The 23,808-nt window shown below is 47.5% G+C and overlaps 1 protein-coding gene across 3 annotated transcripts in view; it reads left to right on the plus strand.

Annotated features, from left to right (window-relative positions):
* Positions 1-227: 227 nt before the first annotated feature.
* The window catches only part of AHCTF1 (AT-hook containing transcription factor 1), a 258,110-nt gene continuing 234,529 nt past the window's right edge, over positions 228-23,808 (plus strand). The window contains exons 1-4 of one of the 3 annotated variants that reach the window (XM_073545122.1): positions 228-406; positions 4,085-4,215; positions 4,728-4,981; positions 5,067-5,247. In XM_073545122.1, coding sequence (XP_073401223.1) covers positions 4,095-4,215; positions 4,728-4,981; positions 5,067-5,247 — 556 coding nt within the window. In that variant the 5' untranslated portion in view covers positions 228-406; positions 4,085-4,094. The remainder of the gene's footprint in view (positions 407-4,084; positions 4,216-4,727; positions 4,982-5,066; positions 5,248-23,808) is intronic. The other 2 variants (XM_073545119.1, XM_073545120.1) reach the window with 2 other exon arrangements.

Raw genomic sequence — 23,808 nt, forward strand, 5'->3', positions numbered from 1 at the left:
ACGTGTAGCACAGCTGCCCCTCTGAGGTATTTCCACACAGAGTGAGCACGAACCGCTGACAGCTCGTGCACGTACGTATAGTTCGAAACACAAAATCCCGCCATTACTGAGATTTAATGACGTAACAGGGCGGGCACACGCACTCTGTGACGTTACCATGATAGAACCGCCCCCTAGAACGTTAAACAAACCAACTGCAGAAGAGCTTTGAACTCACGCCCCTTTTTTTCGGCGCAAGGGCTCTGTAGACAACCTTTGCCATGACGTAGTGACGTAAACGGGAAGCGGAAGGGGCTGCGCTTTGGAATCAGAGATGGTAGCCGTGATGATCCCGTGTGTGTATTAGGCCTGCTCGCAGTGTGACGCTGGTGAGAGAAGTTAGGGCGCCTGCTACATAGTGTTCACGGTGAGCATACGGAACATCGTGCGCGTCACTGCCTGACTGGTCGTGTATGCAGTGTGCACGCTGCAGGCTTGTGGTGCCGTGCACTGGGTCAGTCATGGCAGACTCCTCAACGCGAGATTTGCTCTCCAGGCGGGAAAGACCGCAGAGAAAGCTCCAGCCACGTGGGTCCCGGGCTCTGCACACGAACACGGCATTCTATATCCTCCCTGTAGGGGGAGTGTCAGTGCTGACAGCTCGCGTTGGTGACTGTCCTGTAAGTGTGGCCATCGCCCTGACTGACAGCACCACGTACTCCGCTGACTGTCCTGTAAGTGTGACCATCGCCCTGACTGACAGCACCATGTACTCCGCTGACTGTCCTGTAAGTGTGGCCATCGCCCTGACTGACAGCACCACGTACTCCGCTGAGTGTCCTGTAAGTGTGGCCATCGCCCTGACTGACAGCACCACGTACTCCGCTGACTGTCCTGTAAGTGTGACCATCGCCCTGACTGACAGCACCACGTACTCCGCTGACTGTCCTGTAAGTGTGACCATCGCCCTGACTGACAGCACCACGTACTCCGCTGACTGTCCTGTAAGTGTGACCATCGCCCTGACTGACAGCACCACGTACTCCGCTGACTGTCCTGTAAGTGTGGCCATCGCCCTGACTGACAGCACCACGTACTCCGCTGACTGTCCTGTAAGTGTGACCATCGCCCTGACTGACAACACCACGTACTCCGCTGACTGTCCTGTAAGTGTGACCATCGCCCTGACTGACAGCACCACGTACTCCGCTGACTGTCCTGTAAGTGTGACCATCGCCCTGACTGACAGCACCATGTACTCCGCTGACTGTCCTGTAAGTGTGACCATCGCCCTGACTGACAGCACCATGTACTCCGCTGACTGTCCTGTAAGTGTGGCCATCGCCCTGACTGACAGCACCATGTACTCCGCTGACCTGTAAGTGTGACCATCGCCCTGACTGACAACACCATGTACTCCGCTGACTGTCCTGTAAGTGTGGCCATCGCCCTGACTGACAGCACCACGTACTCCGCTGACTGTCGTGTAACTCATCAGGGTGGCATGTAGAATGATCTGTGAGACAAGCACTGTACACAGGGACAATCATAGGATGTAAACAGAGGAGTTTTGACCCTGAATACCAGTAGTGGCATTATATTGACCTGTTGTAGTGTACATAGCCTTTATAATGCTGATGTGGCACTGTGCCACTCTGAGTGATCTTGAAGACTGGGTTGGCATACTGCAGTAAGCACCCCATACTTTCCACTCCTAAGAGATGGTTGTAGCAGGCTCTCACTTAGGGCAGAGACACACTGCCGTATTTCTCGTGCGAGAATCGATTCGTAAACCTCGTACTGGCTGTCGGCTCTTCTGACCTGAGCTTGACAGCTGCATAGTAATCCATCATGCTGTCATGGTCAGGAGAGGTGCCGGCCAGTCCGTGCAGTGCGATGATCGCACGAGAAATACGGCAGTGTGACTCCAGCCATAGAGAGCCTGTCAGCAGGATTTAGCCCTGTAAACTAAAGGCGTGGCCGTAATGGCGCTGTGATGCTGATTAATATGATGCCTGATGAGAAGTGATCTGCTCTGCGCCTGATGATGGGACCGTATCCTTATGGATAAATAATGGGGAGAGCTAGCCGGTGCCGTCAGGAAGGTAAATTTATCAGTAATGCAAAACCTGAGGCTTAAAACAATTGTGACTTGAAAACTTTATTAATGTCATCAGTCACACAGTACCGACGTTTCGGCCTATCTGGCCTTTGTCAAGGTGGTTATTTAAATAAAGCATAACGGTTATAACAGATTACAAACAATAATTATAATTATGATTCCATAATCCATTATATGACTGATATCTCATAAAAAGAGAAAAGGGGAAGGAGAAAAGAAATAAAAACACTATCTCAGCATAAGTATAAACTTTCTTAGGCTATGTGCACACACTTCTGAATCACCTGCGGTTTTTTCCCCGCGGAACCGCAGGTAAAGTGACCTGCGGTTTCACACCTCTATTATGTTAAAGGTGTGAAACCGCAGCGGAATCCGCAAAAACAATTGACATGCTGCGGTTTATGAACCGCGCGGAAAAAAACGCAGCGTGAGCACTGCAGTTTTCAAAACCCATAGGGTTACATAGTACTGTACCATGTCTGCGGAACTGCTGCAGTTCCGCAGTGCCAAAACCGCAGGGGTTTCCATCATCCATGGTAAGGAATAATGCAGTACTGTGAAAACAAAGGAGGCAGAAAATCATATCAAAGATATTCTATCAAAAATATTCTATACACTATGTAATCTACATCCAGCTTTTCAGTTATGGGTGCGTACCCGAAGAAAGAAGTTGATGGAGTCCAGGCCTGACCAGATGGGTACTGGCAGCATTGGTACCCCTGCCGTGGCTGGTGCGGTGTCCTTAAGCCGCCACCGCTGGTGCCTTTCAGGGTGTGCGGGGGGTGGGGAACGCAGCCGTCGCACCATGCTCCGGTGCTGCGTCTAGCTCTGCGCATGCGCGGGGACGCGTCAGTCACCCCCTGATGACTTGGTCGGCGGGTCATGTGACGGGAAGTACTTCCGGCTATGAAATCGGAAGGAGTACATGGGACATGCCAAGGCTGTTCTATTTTATATAGTATGTAAAATAGAGGGCGGGTCAGTGAAGGAGCAGTGACCTGTCATAAGCGATGCAGATGAATATATGTAAGCAGAGCACCACGTAAAGACCTTATCCTCCTCAGCCCCGCCTCAGAATACGAGAATCTCATGAACTGAAATCTAGAAATAAAGATTAAACAACAACCACCAGATGGATTTAATCAAACCAGATATCATTTTAATCAGTATAACACCGCCAACCTGACAGTGTCTGTAGTTTACTGAGCACAATCCTGCTTACAGGTTTGCTTTAATCAATCTGCCTAGTTTGTCCACCTGTGTTTTGCAGGTCAACAAACTAGCTGGCCTGGTACAATGTGTAATCAACATATTAACATGTATCGATAATAATAGTAATTGAATAATGTCCCTGTCCCTCAAAAATGACAGACAATGAATTGCAGCAAATAGCAACTCAAAAGTCAAAGTTCAGCTTATGTGAACAATAGTCTGTGTTTCTTGACCAACCAAAGAGAAACCTAAATTGAAAAGTCAACAAAGAGAATAGTCATGTCTCCTGGCCTAGTGAAAATGGGCAGGCATACTTCTCTGCCCTCAAGGGCAGAGCAAAGTACTGCAGTGCGCAGGCGCTGGGCCTCTCTGACCTTTTCTGGTTCCTGCGCACTGCAGTACTTTGCTCTGCCCTTAACAGGGCAGAGAAGTGCGCCTGCGCAGGAGCGCGGCATGAAGCAAGCAGGAGGACGACATTGCATGAAGATGGGAGCTGCCAGGCCCGGTCCTGCAACGCCCAACGGATGGGACTGCATCGGATCCCCCCCCCCCAGGGTGAGTATATTAAGAAAAATAACTATCTTGCAGGTTGGATCGGGGGCTTATCTACAGCATTTTAGAATCATATGGATAAGCCCTGAGAGGCGGAGGCTACATGTTATAGTGGCAAAAAGAGGTGACGGGTTCCCTTTTAATGGTGTAATACGTGAATAAAGCCATTTTGTTTGTATAATTTCTAATTCTTATTTGTTTTTTGTTTTTCTTCTGAAGGAAAACTAAAATGCAAAATCTTGAGGCACAAGTAACTAGCAGCTTGCTGCAATTTCCGGAGACCACAATAGAAGCTCTTCAGGAGGATGAAATTAACCTGGAATCTGTCTTGTGTGCAAAGTTTACCACAGGTAATAGATACAGTATTAAACAGCTAATATAATAATGGTGTGTTTGCTCATTAGTTTACTAAATGAATGGTAGAGGGATTTTTTTTCCAGTTTTCAAAAATATTTCCTGTTAAGTGATGATTGGTGGGGGTTAAAGTAGGACTATTGCTCGTGTGAACACGGCCTATCTCATGGTCCGTTTTCAGGTTGCAACGCCTGACCTAATGGCAGGCTTCCCAACCTTCTCTTACAGCCTCATGTCTTCAGCTGTAAGTTTGGGTCAGTCAGTCTGGACATTGTAGGTCATGTACGGACTGTGAAATACAGTTGTGCCTTACACATATCTAACAATTATCCCCTTTACTATGCAGTTAAATCTCTGTTGTTTGGGAATATGCCTAGTATTTCTTGTAAAAACTATCTTTAATCTGTGTTTTTTTTTTTTCCCCCATTTTAACAAATATGAAGTGTTTCAGGCACACTAAGGGTTGGCATTGCATGTGTCTAATTTATTTATTTATTTTTCTGTAAAGGGAGAGCTGGACTAGCTTGGCTCGCATGTGGACCCCAGCTTGAAGTTACCAATTCTGTTACGGGTGAAAGACTTTCGGCATATTGTTTTAGCACAGTGACTGAAAGACCTCCCACTGTTGTCGCAGTCAAAGAGTTTTCATGGCAGAAGAAGACAGGACTTCTCGTGGGTCTGGTTGAAGCAGAAGGAAGTATTCTTTGCTTGTATGATGTTGGCATTTCAAAAGTTGTTAAAGCGGTTGTGCTCCCTAGCTCGGTACGCACTTCAAAACTTGTTTAATTTGCTCAAATCATTTTGGGAAACGCTTATAATGACCTGTATACATTTTCTTTTCTTTCAGGTAACTGCTGTTGAACCCTTAGTAAATGATGGTGGAGCCAGTGCAAGTACTCAGCATTTACACCAGAGTCTAAGATGGTTCTTTGGCGTGGCAGCTGTGGTTACAGATGTTGGACATGTTCTTCTTATTGATCTATGTTTAGATGATATCTCTTGCAGTCAAGATGAGTTGGAAGCATCAGGTATTTTTCTTTCTAAATCAGGATTTATAAAATGTATTTTAACACTACTAAATCTAACGTAGCATATTGTAGGTCCAAGGAGTGTTAAGGGGCGACCACATATTAATGTGTGGCATATTACTAGGATTTGTCAGCGCAAAGTAATCACTAGGGGTCTGACCTCTGAAGCATCAAACAATCCCTGGAATAATGTTCTCCCTCTGAGAATTGGTGTGGGTCTACCTGCTGCAGCACATCTACATTCAAGTGAATGCAGCTCTTTGCTTTTAGCACAGTTAAGGTACCAGGACCACCTTTGTGCAGGAAATAAAATAATGAAGGGGACACAGCCCCATCTGCATACCCCTCAGGATTGCTTAGGGTTCAAGAGATTACAGGGAATCTGTCACCTCAATTTGGCGCGGTATGTAAATGAGTTGTGTCCGGTCCAATGGGCGGTGTTTTGGCTCCTTCCCTCCACCCCTCCTTTGCCGCTGTACTCAATCTTTAAGGTAATATCCGTTGTTGTTGTCCAGATTACACGCGTGCGCAGTTTGCTTTGCCCAAATGCGGGCAAAGCCAAAAAGCATTAATGCGCATGCGCAGGTGAACTATGTTCTAATGTAAAGTACACATGTGGGAAATGTTTAATTATTGTGTGTGGTATATTTCTGACTTAAGGGCATAAAATGTAAAGTTTGAAAATTGCAAAATTTTCAATTTTTTTTGTGTGAAAATTTCAATGTTTTCATAAAATTATACAAAGTGTATCAACCAAAATTTACCACCAACATATGACGTACAATATGTCTCGAAATCACTGGGATCCGTTGAGGCGTTCCAGAGTTATTACCACTGTGCTAGACTGACTCACTTGGCTGCACATAAGTAGACACAAGAACACTGTAAGGCTGTGTGCCCACGTTGCGTTTTTTTTAAGCGTTTTTGAAGCGTTTGTGCCGGATCAGATGCTTCAGAAACGCTTAAAATAAGCTTCCAATTCAATTAAATCATTTTGGCCTTTTTGTGCCAATGCATGCAGTTTTTTCGGCTCAGAAAACGCTTAGCGGCTAAAAACGCAGCATGCTCATTATTTTCCGCATAGGTCTGCGTTTTTAGCTGTTTCCAGAAAACGCGCGGAGAAACGCATCAAAACACGCGGTTTATGTGCAAAAATCGCGCAAAAAACGTGCGGTTTCTGGGAAGGAGTCCGTTTTTTTGAGCGTTTTGAAACACTAATGTGGGCACACCGCCTTAGGCGGTGTGCCCACGTAGCGTTTTTTTAAGCGTTTCCACAGCGTTTGTGCCGGATCAGATGCTGCAGAAACGCTTAAAAGAAGCTTCACATTAAATTGCATGCGTTTTTGGCTCTTTGTACCAATGCATGCATTTTTAAACGCTCAGGAAGCGCTTAGCGGATAAAAACGCAGCATGCTCATTAATTTCCGCATTGCTGGGCGTTTTTAGCCCTTTCCAATGTTCCCAGAAAACGCGCGGGAAAAAAAAAGCGTCAAACGCGCGTCTTTAGTGCAAAAACCGCGCAGAAATAAAACATGCGTTTTCTGGGAAGGAGATCAGTTTCCTGAGCGTTTAAAAACGCTAACGTGGGCACATAACCTTAATCTTCCACTGGTTTATTAAAAGTACCTCCTAAACCAATGCAACGTTGGCAGAAACAAACCCAGCCTTCATACCCTTACAGGAAAAGAAACAACGTATGGCACAAGCCTTGTTGCTACGGGAATCCGTCCGTATCAGGAACAAGCAGCAAAAGGTTCAGCTTTCCTTAACATGTAAACACAGCTCCAGAGCTTGCACCTCCAGGCCCACCCACTCTGAATGCTCTAGAAGGCTGGGTATTTATCATCTGGACTTTGCACTCTACAGCTGTTCAGTAAACCCAGCACTAAACAAGGCCGGCTAACACCTCCCAGCACTTAGTGTGCTGGAACACTCTCCTAGGTTTATATTACTCAAGCGAACAACCTTAGTGCTACATATCTCCCCTCTATTCCTTTGGCAGTGACTTTGTCACCGATCTCCCCCCGCCCTCTATGCCCAAAGCCGGGGGTTTTGGCACCTTTAGTCAACAAACAGGGACGTCTAGACAGGGTATCTGTGTAAAGGGTACTTCACACATAGCGAGATCGTTTACGAAATCGCTGAAACGTCACAGGTTTTCTGACGCAACAGCGACCTCGCCAGAGATCTCGCTACGTGTGACACATAGCGGTGACTGGTCCCCCGCTGCGATATCGCTGATCGTGCTCAAATGTCCTAGGCCATTTTTTGATCGTTGGTGTCCTGCTGGCCAGCATGCATCGCTGTGTTTGACACCATAACAACGACAAGCGACCTCGTTTGCGACTCAGAACTCGGAGACGCAGGCGTTATTTTGCTTTGTCTTTTCAATGCCCCCTCAGCTCCGATTGGTGGTCTCAAATTAGGATCTTTGTAGCGTTTCCTTTTATAGGTCAGCTATCAATTATATGCAATCATGACATTTAACATGTACAGTTATAACAATTGCGTGTCCCCGTGTCAGTGACTGTGGATCCACGAATAAATAGCGCACTAGCGACTCAGACAGACGCTGAAGCAAACCGCGTAGTGATAGCGCAGTAGTGGCCACCAATCGGAGCAGAGGGGTATGGAAAAGGCAACGCTGAAGCACGCCTATCGAGGTCTGAGTCGTCAGAATAGCTGCTGTGTGACAAGGTCCCAATGACCGCCGAGGTCGTTATACGGATCGCCGTATCGTTGCTGCGTCGTTGAGTAGATCTGCCTGTTTGACAGCTTACTAGCGACCATGTAGCGACGTACCAGCAATCCTTACCAGGTAGTATCGTTGTCTGGATCGCTGGAGCGTCGCTATGTGTAACAGTACCCTTACTGTGCAGCTTCCCATGCCTGTGTTCCACATGAAAGTTGAAGTCCTGTAGCCCTGAGTTTCAAATCTTGGAACGCCATCTCTGCGTCAAGAGATCATTTGGCAATCGACGTCTTCGCGCCCTTAAGGTCGGTCGGTCAAGGATGCGACTATCATTGTGGAATTCTGGATAAACTGCCCATAGTATCCCACCATTCCTAGAAATGCTCGATCCTGTTTCTTGGAGACCGGTTGTGGACAATTTGAATTGCCTCTCCCTTATTCACTTCCTGCTTTATTTCACCTTTTCCAACGATGCAGCCCAAGTATCCCAAGTCTGTTCCCTTCTCTTTACCCATGGCACAGTTCTTTGAGTTTATTGTAACCCCACCCCTCCTCAGCATGGCCTGGACCCTCTGCAGATTGACTTCCCCAATCCAGGCTGAATATCACAATATCGTTGAAGTAAGGAGCAATGTACTTTCTTTTTTGAGTGCTTAAGATCTGTTCCATGGCCCTCCAGAAGCCCAAACAAAATTCTGGTATACTTGAAGCAATTCTCCTTACTCTGTCGCCTCATTGGGGGACACAGAACCATGGGTGTTATGCTGCTGTCCACTAGGAGGCGACACTATGCATAATCTGAAAAAGATTAACTATGGCTCCACCTCTGCAGTATACACCCCTGGACGGCGTCAGCCTTCTCCAGTTTCTGCTTAGTGTCGCAAGGAGGCACACTTAAAGGATTTTTCTTTTTTTTTTTTCCGTTTTTTTTCTTCGGATGACAGATGAAGAAAAGTGGGTCTCCTCAGTGAGACTCCTGGCATGGCTCCTTCCTCGGCCCCCTATTATGGGGTGCCCAGTTGAAGTTGAAATGGCGGTTCCCCATGTCGCTCCTTCCCCAGTCCTGCGGGTGCTGGTTCGAAGTTGAGACCCCCCTCCTTCCACAATTCCTTTTGGTCTTGGGTTGAGGTCGAGGCGAGGAAGAAGCCCCCTGACGGTGACAGCAGCACCCTCCCTAATCCCCCTCTGGGGGTATTAGGTTGAGACGCCGCAGGTAAGGTCTGTCCATGGCAACCTACGCAGCATCCAGGGACCCCAGCCAGCTGCGGGCTCCTGTCGGGGCCTGGGGGAGTGCAGGCAGGCATAGCACATGCAGACACAGGGCTCTATGCGCCCCTGTGTCTGCGGCAGCATTAGTCTACAGCGCCACAGGGGAACCCACCACAGGGCCCCGCTTCAGGTTGTGGCCCCACCGCTAGCCTGCCTTTCAATCCGGGGGGGGGTCCAGTAAAAATCAGACAACAGCAAACCCCCCCCCCCCCCCCCGGACTACCGCGCCGGGCTGGACCCTTCCTGGGCATAGAAATCTAATTTAGGCCGCGGCTTCGCCCTAGCTGAGGTCCCCGCCTCCTCTCCGCCCCCGGATGACAAATATGACCACAGTGTCATAGAAGGGGCGGATCGAGGCAGAAAGGGCGCGTTTTTTCACATCTCTGCGTGCTCTTTCTCAGCTCTCCGCCCCCTTCTTCTCCCTCATCTCCTCGGCAGCCATCTTTGCTGCAGCGGACGCAGTCCCATACAGCAGCAGCGCCAGCAGTCTCCGGGGGGCACAGGACTGTGAATTGTCAGCGCTGGACCTAGGGGCACACTGGTGGGGTAAGATCACAGCCGGGTTCTCTTTACTCGGCTGTGAATCCATATTACCTACAAGGTTTTCCTATAGCTCCCCTGCGTAGTCACCCCTGTACAGTCCTCTGCTAGCCAGCCTCTGTGCACTATGCCAGGCTCAAGGAAAAGAACCAGGCAGGACTGTTTTTATGCTTTCTGCACAGCCTGCAAAGCCACTCTCCCCAGTGGCAGCACGTACCCGCACTGCAAGGATTGTATCCAAAATACTGGGTCAGAGCCCCAGGAAGCCCCTATCATTGCTTCAGTGGCCGCTACCACGCCGGAATGGGCTACCCAGATGTCGCAGTCTGACACAGTCCATAGATAACCTGACCTCCACATTACTCCAGGCTCTGCAGGGTCATGTCTCGCCTATGAGTGTTACCCAGCAAAGGGACAGCTCTACCCAGGGACAGGCCGTTTCTAGCTCTCCCAGACGTAAGCGGACCCACACGTCGCGTTCCTCTGCGTCATCCCATAGCACACGGTCATCCCCCTCCCAGGGAGAGACACCGTGGTCCCAGGTCGCCTTGACCGTCCCCTACCAGAGACAGACAACGCAGATCTCTGCAAGAAGACCTCCGCCCCAGCTCACCCACCAGGGAACACCTGAGCGATACGCAGGATTCGGAAGGCATCTGTGACTGCGACTCAGACAATGAGACAGAGAGGTCTCTGGTCCCTTGTCCCCCTAGCAACACAGCGCTAGTTGAGGACATAATCTCTTCCATCCATCGGGTGCTGGACATTTCCGATCCAACCCCGGAAGTCCCAGATCACAAGATTTGCTTTGAAGGTGTTCTGAAACCACCTAAGGTTTTCACTAACCACCCGTAATTTCAAACAATCTTTACCAAGCAGTTTGCACAGCCTGATAAAAAAAATTCACCAATCGTAAATATTTAGAAGCTAGGTACCCCTTCCCACAACAGGACACCAAACAGTGGACAGATCCACCCGAAGTGGACCCCCCAGTCTCTAGACTAGCAGCACAGACCCGTCCTCTCACTGCCAGATAGCTCAACCCTCAGGGACGCAGCAGACCGACAGGTAGAACGCATGGCTTGCTCAGTGTTCGAAGAAGCAGGGGCCTCCCTGGCCCCCGAGTTCGCTTCAGTTTGGGCTGCCACGGCCATTCTGGCTTGGGCCAAAACATTGCAAGATGGCCTTCAAACTTGAAATCCTGAGCTGTCGGACCATGTGGTTCAAATAGCAGTAGTAGCAGATTACATGCTTCATGCAGCCCTTGACTCCACAAGAGGTGTAGCGGGGATAGCAGCAAACGCCATCACAATTCGGCGTATCCTCTGGCTGCGGGAATGGAAAGCGGATGCGGCCTCAAAGAAATCCCTCACGCATCTCCCGTACTGCAGTGGACGGCTTTTCGGTGAAAAGTTGGACACAATGAAATCCAACGCCACTGGGGGTAAGAGTACCTCTCTCCCTCAACCCAAACCTAAACGCACGTTTAAACAGCGTAACCAAACATGATTCCGATCCTTTCGGAATTCTTCGGGCTGGTCAGTCTCGCGCCCAGCACAAAATCGTAACCGCTGTCCACGCAGGGACAAACCATGGGCGGCGCAGAGGCCGGACAGGATCTGACAGTCGAAAGCAGGCCAGGTGAAGCCCAAAGGAGGAAAACCTCAGAATTTCGCTTCATCATGACTCACGAACTCCGGAAGACACCCCACCAGTAGGCGGACGACTTCTACTCTTTCAGCAAGTCTGGCTGCCTATTACAGAAGACAGGTGGGTCAGGGAAATAGTGTCTTCCGGATACAAGATAGAGTTCACTTCCAGTCCACAGAACCGGTTCTTCCTCTCTGTTCCACCAAAACCGCCAGACAAGGCTCGTGCCTTTCACCAGGCGGTCTCCTCTCTCCTTCAAGCAGGAGTTGTAGTACCGGCTCCCACGACCGAACGCTTCCGAGGGTTCTACTCCAATCTATTCGTAGTCCCCAAGAAAGGAGGCAGCGTCCGGCCCATACTAGACCTAAAACAACTCAACAAATATGTACGGGTCCGTCATTTTCGCATGGAGTCCCTTCGGGCCATCATTGCGTTTATGGAGCAGGGAGAATATCTCGCCTCCATAGATATACAAGACGCATACCTGCATATACCAATTGCTTCCGCCCATCAAAGATTTCTCAGGTTCGCGATCAACCAGGACCACTACCAGGTCGTGGCTCTCCCGTTCGGACTAGCCACGGCTCCCAGGACGTTTACCAAAATCATGGCAGCCACCATGGACGTTCTGCACTCCAGAGGCATTGTAGTCGTCCCATAACTGGACGACCTTCTCATCAAGGCTTCCTCCTTCAAGGACTGCGAAGTCAGCGTCTCAATCACAATCGACACTCTGAGTCGACTGGGCTAGTTAGTCAACTTACAAAAGTCATCGACTACCCCGAGTCAGTCCCTGACCTTCTTAGGGATGCTATTCGACACCTCCAGGGGTCTGGTGCTCCTTCCCAGGGACAAGGCACTGGCTCTCCGTCTGGGAGTTCGCATACTCCTCCAAAATCCTCCCCGATCTTTCCGGTTTGCCATGAGAGTCCTTGGCAGGATGGCAGCAGCGATGGAGGCGATACCATTTGCCCAGTTTCGCCTCGGGCCTCTTCAACTAGCCATCCTCAAGTCTTGTGACAGGAATCCCTTCTCCCTCGACAGGGAGTTCCGGCTGACATCGTCGACCAGGAGGTCCCTACACTGGTGGCTCAAGCCAACTTCGCTTGCAAGGGGAAAATCCTTTCTCTCAGGTCAATGGAAGGTCCTGACCACCGATGCAAGCCTGACAGGTTGGGGTGCGGTGCACCTACATCACAGGGCACAAGGCAAGTATTCACCAGTGGAAGCGACCTTGCCCATCAATATCCTGGAAATTCAGGCCATCTTCCTGGCACTGAGAGCCTTTCATTACTTGCTGGCAGCCTCTCATATCAGGATACAGTTGGACAATGCCACGGCGGTGGCATATGTGTATCACCAAGGCGGGACCCGCAGTACCCAAGCGATGAGAGAAGTGGCACATATCCTCCACTGGGCGGAAGACACGAGGTCGGTACTCCTCGGCGGTCCACATTCCGGGTGTGGTCAACTGGGAAGCCGACTTCCTCAGCAGACAAGGAATGGACTCGGGGGAGTGGTCTCTCCATCCCGAAATTTTTCACCAGATCTGCCATCGCTGGGGGACCCCGGACATGGACCTAATGGCATCCCATCTCAATGCCAAGGTCTCCAATTTCATGGCCAGGACAGGCGACCCGCGGTCGCTAGGAGCGGATGCCCTGGTTCAGGACTGAACCCAGTTCCAGCTTCTGTACATTTTTTCACCCCTCCCCCTGATCTCCAGAGTAGTGAGGAAGATCAAACAAGAGGGAGTTCCAACCATCCTCATCGCGCCGGACTGGCCCAGACGTACAGGGTACGCTGACATTGTGCAACTTACAGCAGACGCCCCCTGGCGTCTCCCTGACCGTCACGATCTTCTGTCACAAGGTCCGTTCTACCATCAGAACTCAGGGGCTCTTAATTTGACGGCGTGGCCCTTGAAACCTGGGTTCTAACCCAGGCAGGGCTCTCACCGGATATCATTACGACCATGATCAGGGCAAGGAAGCCAGCCTCCGCCAAGATTTATTACCGTACCTGGAGAGCTTTTTTTTTTTTTTTTTTTATCTGCTGCGAATCTCGCGGACAGGTCCCACTCCCTTATTCCCTCCCAAAGGTACTTGGGTTTTTTCAATCAGGTCTGGACGCCAGGCTATCCCTAGGCTCGCTTAAGAGCCAGGTGTCAGCGCTCTCAGTGCTCTTTCAGAGGCGCATCGCTAACAAGCCGCAAGTAAGGATCTTTCTCCAGGGGGTTTCCCGATTCGTTCCCCCCCCCCCCCCCCCCCCTACAGACGTCCACTAGAAACGTGGGACCTCAACTTGGTCCTGACAGCATTGCAGGCACCACCTTTCGAACCCCTTAAGGAAGTCCCACTCCGCATTCTATCACAGAAAGTGGTTTTTCTGGTGGCAATCGCCTTGCTTCGCAGGGTGTCTGAATTGTCAGCACTCTCCTGCAGACGGCCCTTCCTAGCGTTTCACCAGGATAAGGTGGTTCTCCGTACAGTCCCATCCTTCCTTCCGAAGGTTGTGTCCAACTTCCAGCTCAATGAGGAAATTTCATTTCCATCCCTTTGCCCGCTTCCGATTCATAGAGTGGAGAAGGCTTTGCATACGCTTGACCTCGTCAGGGCATTGCGTATATACGTGTCTAGGACTGCACCCTTCCGGAAGTCTGATTCCCTTTTCCTTCTTCCGGAAGGCGTTCGAAAGGGTCTGCCGACTTCCAAAGCTACCCTTGCCAGGTGGATCAAGTCCACCATACAAGAGGCTTACCGCCTTAACAATTCTTCTCTTCCGGCCGGTATCACGGCACACTCTACGCGGGCAGTAGGGGCCTCCTGGTCCATTCGGCACCAGGCTTCGGCACAACAAGTGTGTAAGGCGGCCACTTGGACTAGCCTACACACGTTTACGAAACACTACAGTGTTCATACCCAGTCCTCAGCGGATGCAAGCCTGGGTAGATGGGTTCTGCAGGCGGCAGTGCCCCAAGTTTAGGGACCTGCTAGCACAATATTCGTCCATTGCTTCCCACCCAGAGACTGCTTTGGGACGTTCCATGGTTCTGTGTCACCCTATGAGGTGACAGAGTAAAGGAGATTTTTGTGTACTCGCCGTAAAATATCTCTTAGCCTCCCACCCTGTTGCCCTTACAGGCCGTTGTTTACGGTTGAGTTCTCATATTGTTCTTTGAGCTTGTACATAGTTGCCTTCTTACAGACATGGTTATGTTTCTGTTACGTTCCTCCTTATGCTTTTGGACAAAAATGGAGAAGGCTGACGCCGTCCAGGGGTGTATACTGCAGAGGAGGAGCCATAGTTAATCTCTTTCAGATTATGCATAGTGTCGCCTCCTAGTGGACAGCAGCATAACACCCATGGTTCTGTGTCCCCCAATTAGAGGCTAAGAGAAAGAGATTATACGGTGAGTACACAAAAATCTCCTTTTTGCACTTTGAGAGAAAAGGGTTTGCCAGTAACCTCTCATCAGGTCCAGAGTGGTGGTGTATCTGTCTGAAATTAGCTTCTCTATCAGGTAAGCATCACATTTAGACACCACATTTAGTTTCCTATGGTTGTTGCAGAAACGCCACTCTCCACCAGGCTTCCGCACAAGGACAGTGGAGCTGGTCCCGCCGCTCTTTGACTCCTTGACGACGCCCAGAAGCACCATTTTCCTCACCTCCTTCTAAATCGCCTTGCAGCGGGCTTCAAGGATTCTTTACGGCTTTTTGTTCACCTGTTCATGTGATTCCGACAGGATTTCATGTTCAACCTGCGTACATCCTGGTAACTCCGAAAACAGGTCCCGGTGTAGCTGAAGCCGTTCTTGGCTCTGTTGGTTCTGGGCAGTTGAATTTATCTGCCACTGTGACATCCTCAATGTCCCTGTCTGGCTTGTCCAACCAACAAGGGGTATCAACTGGGTCCCTCTTTTTAATTGCCTTGATGGGAAGCGGCACTTGAGGATTTTGGAAGTGAGAGGTGGTAGCGGTTAACTGGCAGGTGGGACATAACTTGTAATATCTTAGGACTTCTCGGTGACATCCGGGCCAATAGCGCCTCTGCATGACCCTTGAGTTTTCTCCACCACCAGATGGCCTACCTAGACATGTGAATGGGCCATGTCCAAAACCCTTTGTCTATTGGGTCCTGGCACCAACAATTGTTCCACTCTCCTCCCTGATCTTAGTAACCAGGTACAATAAGTCCACTCCTCTCCCACAAGGCCCAAAAACACAAAGTCCCGGCGTATGATAATTAGGTGCAATAAACCCTGGACCACGTCGACCTCAGGCCATCTCAATTACCATTCTGGCCACCGAATAGTCTTTAGCATCCCTGTGAATGCAGCGGATGCCCACCTTCCCAGGGATCAATTGGAGTGGGAATGTGGCCAGGACAGGAAGCCTACTGAAATAAAAAGGTGCTACCTCTCCCCCCGCATCAGTTGGTTTCCTGTCCTTGATGGGGACCTGATCCTGAAGACATGGCTGTGGAAGAATTACTTTCCCAGACCTATCCCGTTGTCTGGAAGAACTGCTTTGAGCCTGTAATGCTGGCTTCAGGTGCTGAAAGTGCCTTCCGCTTGTCCACTGGGGACTTGTGCGGGCGTGAGCGGTGGTGACTGATGCCTTGCATGTCTCCAGCTGCTGCGCCGTCTCGGTCTTGGTGAGGCGTGCTGTGAGATGGAGCGCCCGGTGACGTCAGAGCGGCGTGCAGGGAAATAATGCCTTGACGTCTCACGCGCAGCGGGGCATGTGACTGGAAGTAAAATGCTTTTGGAGGAGGTGTGTTTAGGAAATAGATGCCGTACTTTTTCCTCATTCAAAATGAGGTCTGATCACAGAGCGCTTGTGCTCCGACTCTCCTTCCTGATTATCATGGAGGATAAGCAGCATCAACTGCGTGGACACAGTGGGGCCAGTAGCTCATGTGGCTGAAGCGGCAGCAGACCCAGCCAGAGGAGCAGAGTGACTCTGGACTCAAATTCCAGAGAGAATCAATCGTGCATCCCGAACCAGCCTCCAAATCGGTTACCCTTGAAGTGACAGCGGGTGTTGGTTGATCTAATTTGCATTTTATCCATTTTAATGGGATCCCCTTTTCTTGTTTTGTCACTAGTAAAGGCCTAAAAAAGCCAGTGGTTAAAAGAAATCGTGTGCGCTGTGTAAAAACCAGCTATCGGGTGAAAAGAAAAAAAACTGTTCAACCTGCGTACCGAAAACAATTTGCGGAAACTCCTGACTTCACCTTTTATATTAAGTCGGTCATCAGGGCGGAGGTTGAAGGTTCCTTTAAATCTCTAATGACGAAATGGAAGAAGTGATCTAGAGAACTTTCCGCCGAGTCTGATAATTCCACGGTATCCAAGGGAGAATGAGTATGGATCGTCCCTCTTTTTTTTTCTAATGGTGATATGGGGGAAAGGCCATGTTTTCCCATACAGCAGTGTTTCCCAAACTCCAGTCCTCACGGCCCCCAACATATCATGTTTTCAGGATTTCCTTAGTATTTCACAGGTGATGGAAGTATCATCAAGGCATCAGAAATTCTCTTACATGTGTAACACTATGGAAATCCTGAAAACATGACCTGTTGGGGTCCGCGAGGATTGGAGTTTGGGAACGACTGCCATAGAGTGTATTGACAAATTAAAGCTGTTAGAACAACTATGGGCCTTAAAGGAGAACAATTATTAAATTCCTAGAAGATGTAATGTACCTTTCCAGTTAATAGCAAGATGCGTATGCTTATTAACCCCTTAATCCCATATGACGTACTATCCCGTCCATGTGCCCTGGGACTTAATTCCCAGGGACGGGATAGTACGTCATAGCGATCAGCAGCGCCCACGTGGTGAGCGCCGCTGATCGCGGCCGGGTGTCAGCTGATTATCACAGCTGACACCCGGCACAATGTGTCAGGGGCGGTCACGGACCGCCCCCGACACGTTAACCCCTTGCACACCGCGATCAAACACGATCGTGGTGTACCGGGGGTTAAAGGGAAGCATCGGCAGGGAGGGGGCTCCCTCCGTGCTTTCCTGAGCCCCCCACGGCAGCGCAATGTGCAGCGCTGCTGCGGGGGGCTCCTTCCCTGCAGGCCCCCAAATCCAAGATGGTGACGGGGACCTTCGGGGGCCTGCAGGGAGCCGGCTTCCTCAGTGCCTGCAAAGCGCAGGCACGAAGAAGCCTGCTGCACTGCCTGTGACAGATCGCTGATCTGTCACAGTGATCTGTGATGTGACAGATCAGCGATCTGTCACAGGACAGTGATGTCCCACCTGGGACAATGTAATAAAGTAAAGTTAAAATAATTTGAAAAAAAATCGCCAAATAAATTAGAAAAAAATAAAATATTCCCCCAATAATAAAAGTACACATATTTGGTATCTCCGCGTCCGTAACGACCTGCCCTATAAAACTATCCCATTAGTTAACCCATTTAGCGAACCCCTTAAAAATTAAAAATAAAAAACGAAGCAAAAAATGATTTATCATACCGCCGAACAAAAAGTGCAATAACGCGCGATCAAAAAGACGCATATAAATATCCATGGGTACCGCTGAAAACGTCATCTTGTCCCGCAAAAAACGAGCCGCCATACGGCATCATCAGCGAAAAAATAAAAAAGTTACAGCTCGCAGAATAAAGCGATGCAAAAATAATTATTTTTTTATATAAAATAGTTTTCATTGCATAAAACCGACAAAACCTAAAAAAACTACCTAAATGAGGTATCGCTGTAACCGTACTGACCCAAAGAATAAAGCCGCTTTATCAATTTTATCGCATGCGTAACGGTGTAAACGCACCCCCCCCCCCAAAAGAAATTCATGAAAAGCTGGTTTTTGTTCATTCTGCATCCCAAAAATCAGAATAAAAAGCAATCAAAAAATGTCACGTGCCCGAAAATGATACCAATAAAAAAGTCAACTCGTCCCGCAAAAAATAAGACCTCGCATGACTCGGTGGGTCAAAATGCGGAAAAATTATAGCTCTCAATATGTGGTGATGCAAAAACTATTTTTACAATAAAAAGCGTCTTAGCGTGTGACAGCTGCCAAACATAAAAACCCGCCATAAATAGAAAATCAAACCCCCCGTTATCACCCCCTTAGTTAGGGAAAAATAATAAAATTAAAAGAATGTATTTATTTCCATTTTCCCATTAGGGTAGGGTTAGGGCTGAGATTAGGGTTAGGGGTTTGTTGGGGTTAGGGTTGGAGTTAGATTTGGGGGTTTCCACTGTTTGGGCACATCAGGTGCTCTCCAAATACAACATGGCGTCTGATCTCAATTACAGCCAATTCTGAGTTGAAAAAGAGTCAAATGGTGGTCCTTCCCTTCCAAGCTCTGCCATGCGCCCAAACAGTGTTTTACCCCCACATATGGGGTATCAGCTTACTCAGGACAAATTGCAAAACAACTTTTGGGGTCCAATTTCTCCTGTTACCCTTAAAAAAAAAAATAAAAAACTGGGGGCAAAAATATCATTTTTGTGGAAAAAAAAATTCTTTTTATTTTCACGCCCGGGCGTTATAAACTTCTGTGAAAGTGTCAAAGTGCTCACCACACAACTAGAGAAGTTCCTTAGGGGGTCTAGTTTCCAAAATGGTCACTTGAGGGGAGTTTCCACTGTTTAGGTACATCAGGGGCTCTCCAAAAGCAACATGACACCCGCAGACCATTCCATCAAAGTCTGCATTCCAAAAAGTCACTACTTCCCTTCCGAGACCCTACGTGTGCCCATACAGTAGTTTTCTCCCACATATGAGGTATCAGCGTACTCAGGACAAATTGGACAACATCTTTGGGGTCGAATTTCTCCAGGTACCCTTGGGAAAATAAAAAAATTGGTGACTAAAAGATCATGTTCGTGGAAAAAATACGATTTTTTTTATTTTCACGCCCGGACGTTATAAACTTCTGTGAAGCACTGAAGGGGTCAAAGTGCTCACCACACATCTAGATAAGTTCCTTGGGGGGGGGGGGGGGGGGGGTCTAGTTTCCAAAATGGTGTCATTTGTGGGGGGGTTTCCACTGTTTTGGTACATCAGGGGTTTTCCAATCGCGACATGGTGTCCGATCTCAATTCCAGCCAAAAACGTCAAATGGCGCTGCTTCCCTTCCGAGCTCTGCCATGCGCCCAAATAGTGGTCTACCCCCACATATGGGGTATCAGCGTACTCAGGACAAATTGCACAATAACTTTTAGTGTCCTGCAGGGCTGTGGAGTCGGAGTCGTGGAGTCGGAGTCGGTGCTCATTTTGGTGGAGTCGGAGTTGGAGTCGGTATAAAATGGACCGACTCCTAAAATACATAATAAATTGGGTACAGTAATTCAATGCAGGATGTGCTGAATATTTTTTCATAGGAATTTGGGAAAGTTATGAAATGTCCTATAAATGGCTGTTCTATTCCTGATCTAAGGCTACATTCACACACAGCGTTTTTCCTGTGTTTTTTGAGGATACGTTTTTCACCTACAAAAGCTGATCATCTTTTTAAAAAACTGCATCACCTGAAAGGTTTTTGAGCTCATAGATAATGTTTTCAATAGCAAGAGCAGATTTCTAATCTGCTTTATCTATCCATTTATCCATATCTGTCTATCCATATCATATCTGTACCAAAAAGAATGAAAACCGGATAGTACACCAATATCTATTCTGTTCTATCTAAACATCTTGATTATTGGATCATAAAAATGATTAAATGTCTGAGGTTCACATTGTACTACAATAAATTTTTCACTTAAATATAAGCAATATATGTGGGAGTCGGTGTAAGGGAAATTGAGGAGTCAGAGTCGCAGGTTTGGCTTACCGACTCCACAGCCCTGGTGTCCTGTTACCCTTGGGAAAATAAAAATTGGGGGTGAAAAGATCATTTTTGTGGAAAAAATTTGTTTTTATTGTACCGCTGTACGTTATAAGCTTCTGTGAAGCCCTTGTGGGTTCAAAGTTCTCACCACATATCTAGATAAGTTCCTTGGGGGGTCTAGTTTCCAAAATGGTGTCACTTGTGGGGGTTTCCACTGTTTAGGTACATCAGGGGCTCTCCAAACGTGACATGGCGTCTGATCTGAATTCCAGCCAATTTTGCATTGAAAAAGTCAAACGGCGCTCCTTCCCTTCTGAGCTCAGCCATGCGCCGAAACAGTGGTTCCCCCAACATATCAGGTATCGGCATACTCAGAACAAATTGCACAATAACTTTTCCAGTCCAATTTCTCCTGTTACCCTTGGTAAAATAAAAAAAATTGAACCTAAATTTTTTTTTTGTGAAAAAAAGTTAAATGTTCATATTTTTTTTTTTTTTTTTAAATATTCAAAAAATTCCTGTGACGCACCTAAAGGGTTAATAAACTTCTTGAATGTGGTTTTGTGCACCTTGAGGGGTGCAGTTTTTAGAATGGTGTCACTTTTTGGTATTTTCTATTATATAGACCCCACAAAGTGGCTTCAAATGTGATGTGGTCCGTAAAAATAAAATGGTGTTGCAAAAATGAGAAATCGCTGGTCAATTTTTGACCCTTATAACTTCCTAACAAAAAAAAATTTTGGTTCCAAAATTGTGCTGATGTAAAGTAAACATGTGGGAAATGTTAGTTATCCAGTTTTTTGTGTGCCGTATCTCTGTGATTTAAGGGCATAAAAATTCAAAGTTGGAAAATTGCGAAATTTTCGCCAAATTTCCGTTTTTTTTCACAAATAAACGCAAGTTATTTGAATGAAATTTTACCACTAACATGAAGTACAATATGTCACGAGAAAACAGTGTCAGAATCACCGGGATCCATTTAAGCGTTTTAGAGTTATTAATAACCTCATAAAGGGACAGTAGTCAGAATTGTAAAAATTGGCCCGGTCATGAACGTGCAAACCTCCCTTGGGGCTTAAGGGGTTAACAAGGAGTGGAAAAAGCCCCAAAATAAATGTAGCAGTGGCAAAGTCCTCAACTCTGCTCTGCCCTTTGAGTCTTGAGGAACCCTCTGGATAAGAAGGCAGAAGGGTACTTATGGTACATGTGGGAAGCTGCCGCAGGCGTTTTGAAACAAGCAATTCCTGCACTGATCGTTCATTAATGATTTAGTAGCAGCAGCTGGAAGAAAACTTAAAGGGTTAAAATTTTAGTTAACCTGCCATTGATGAAGGAGCTGCAGCCTTTTTAGCGGATGATCGGCAGATTCAGTGAGGCTAGAGGCAAGATCTGCTGGATTCTCAAACGGGGCTATTTGACCCTTATAGCTCAAGGACTGCCCAGGGGATTTTCAGTCTTAAAATGGACTATGTTCTATCCTTTGTGATGGTCAACTTTGTTTGGTAAAAAATTTAGATGATATACTAGAGAATACTGGGATAAAAAGAATGGTCTTCCCATTGTTTTTTCAGGCTAGATCTTAAGAGGGGGGTTTTTTGGAGAAGAAAATTAGAGGACAGCTCCCAGGAGAGAGGAGATGGGAGGATAAAAGCAGGAGTCTAACATGAAAACTAATACCTTTAAACTAAATTTTATTTCAACCATTAAAATATACATGGTCAAATTTTATTCAATGCTTGCAACCACCAGGTCCAGCAATGAAAAATTGGTGGTGGAGATACAAAAATACCCTAGTTGGCCCTGTTGAACCCTCTACCCACCCTTCCTTACGGCGGAGGTTGGCACCCTAACTTGAACGCAATATGGCGCCCCCGCTCACCTTCTGCTTTTCCTGGATTCCAACTATAAATCCCTAGCTTAACACTAGAACACAAAGAACATGCAAAACAGTGTTCAAAAAGGTGTGCTGCGGTGACTAGAAAGGAAGAGGAGGGTGTGGATATTTAATAAATTGGTGAACCCAAGGAAGGTTTGTCCCTATAAAAATGGTCTGTTCAGTGGCAACAACCAGACAACAAAGTTACCTCCTTAGGAGCCCAGAACTCCCAACCATAAAAATACAAAACTGAAATTACCACCGGATACCCAGACAATTCTTTTTAAGGAATAGATAGGTGGGGGAGGGGGATGAACCTATGCTAGCTCACCCACTAACCCTGATCACATGTCCCTACCTTGCCGTGGAGATGGCACCCTAGATAAATACGTAAAGTGGCGCCCCCGCTCAACGTCTGCTTCCCCTCTAACCCTTCTAACTCTCCATAACCAAATATATAGTGGGGATAGTAGGAGGAGAAAGGGGAGGGGGGGTGAAAATGGCCTAAACTTATTAGTGATAGAAATGGTAAATGAGCCCCAAGTCTCACAATCAACTAGCTGGTGTGCTTAAATGACGGAAAAGTGCTTAATGCTTTGTGTAAACCATGAGTATCTAACAAAAAATAGTAAAATTCAATACACAGCATTTTGTGGCATACAGCAAGCATATTTTTATATGTAACAAATCACATCTGGTACAACTCCACATGCACAGTGTCACACCACAAAGTGTTAAATAAATCACCATGTACAGTGAATAGACCTCTAAGTTGATATTGATAATTAAAGACAGGACCAAACGCTTATTGGCAGGAATCAAAGCCGTAATAATGCCCTTTAAATTTTGTTTGCCCACGTGGAGGTTTCCCAAGAGAGAAAAACAAAACAAACACATATTGCACTATGCCCATAATAGCACCATATAATAAAGCAAAGTCTTATCTGGGATTTGAAAAATGCCTCAACGCATTTCCCTTCCATGGTGTAAGTTCATCAGGAGGCCAATGGTATATCCAGTGTCAAGAGATGGATGACATCAGGCAAGTTGGACATCCTGGTTGCAGGGTAAAAGCATTTAAAATCCAGGGTTTATGTTCGGAGGGCCCTCCTCGGAGGTGGGGGAAAAAAATCTTCCAAACGACACTAATCCACCTTTTCATCCAGGTCTGGGAAAACATCTCTTCCAGCAGCTGGATACTAGAAATAACAAAGATAGGCCTAAAGTTACAATTTTGTCATGTTCTCTGGCAGACCTTCATGCTGACAACCCCCAGGAGGTCAGCAGAGGAACAACTAGCCATTGGGTCAGAAGTTCTGTACCTGGTCAGGAAACGGGCATTGGGCGAAGTATTCGCAGAAGAAAATGGATGAAGATTCCCCCCCCTCCTGAATATACAGGGTTTTTTATCGATGGGAATCTGTTCAGATTTTAAAAAGTATCATTCCTTCAAGGTGGAATTGATAAACACAGCTATAAAACTTCTGTTTCAGAACTGCTACATGGTCGTCATAGACTTAAAGGATGTATACTACCATATCTTGATACATCCCAGCCATCAAAAATTTGTGAGAATCGCCTTATTTATACAGGAGGAAATAAAACACTTCCAATTCAAAGTCCAGCTTTTCGGCCTATCTATGGCTCCCGAGAGTCGTCATTAAAGTCATAGCTGAGATGACAACGTATCTTCGAGTTCAGGATACTCTGTCCCATA

This window comes from Dendrobates tinctorius, unplaced genomic scaffold (assembly GCF_039654945.1).
Source record: "Dendrobates tinctorius isolate UK_male_01 unplaced genomic scaffold, ASM3965494v1 ptg000140l, whole genome shotgun sequence".
Taxonomy (NCBI): domain Eukaryota; kingdom Metazoa; phylum Chordata; class Amphibia; order Anura; family Dendrobatidae; genus Dendrobates; species Dendrobates tinctorius.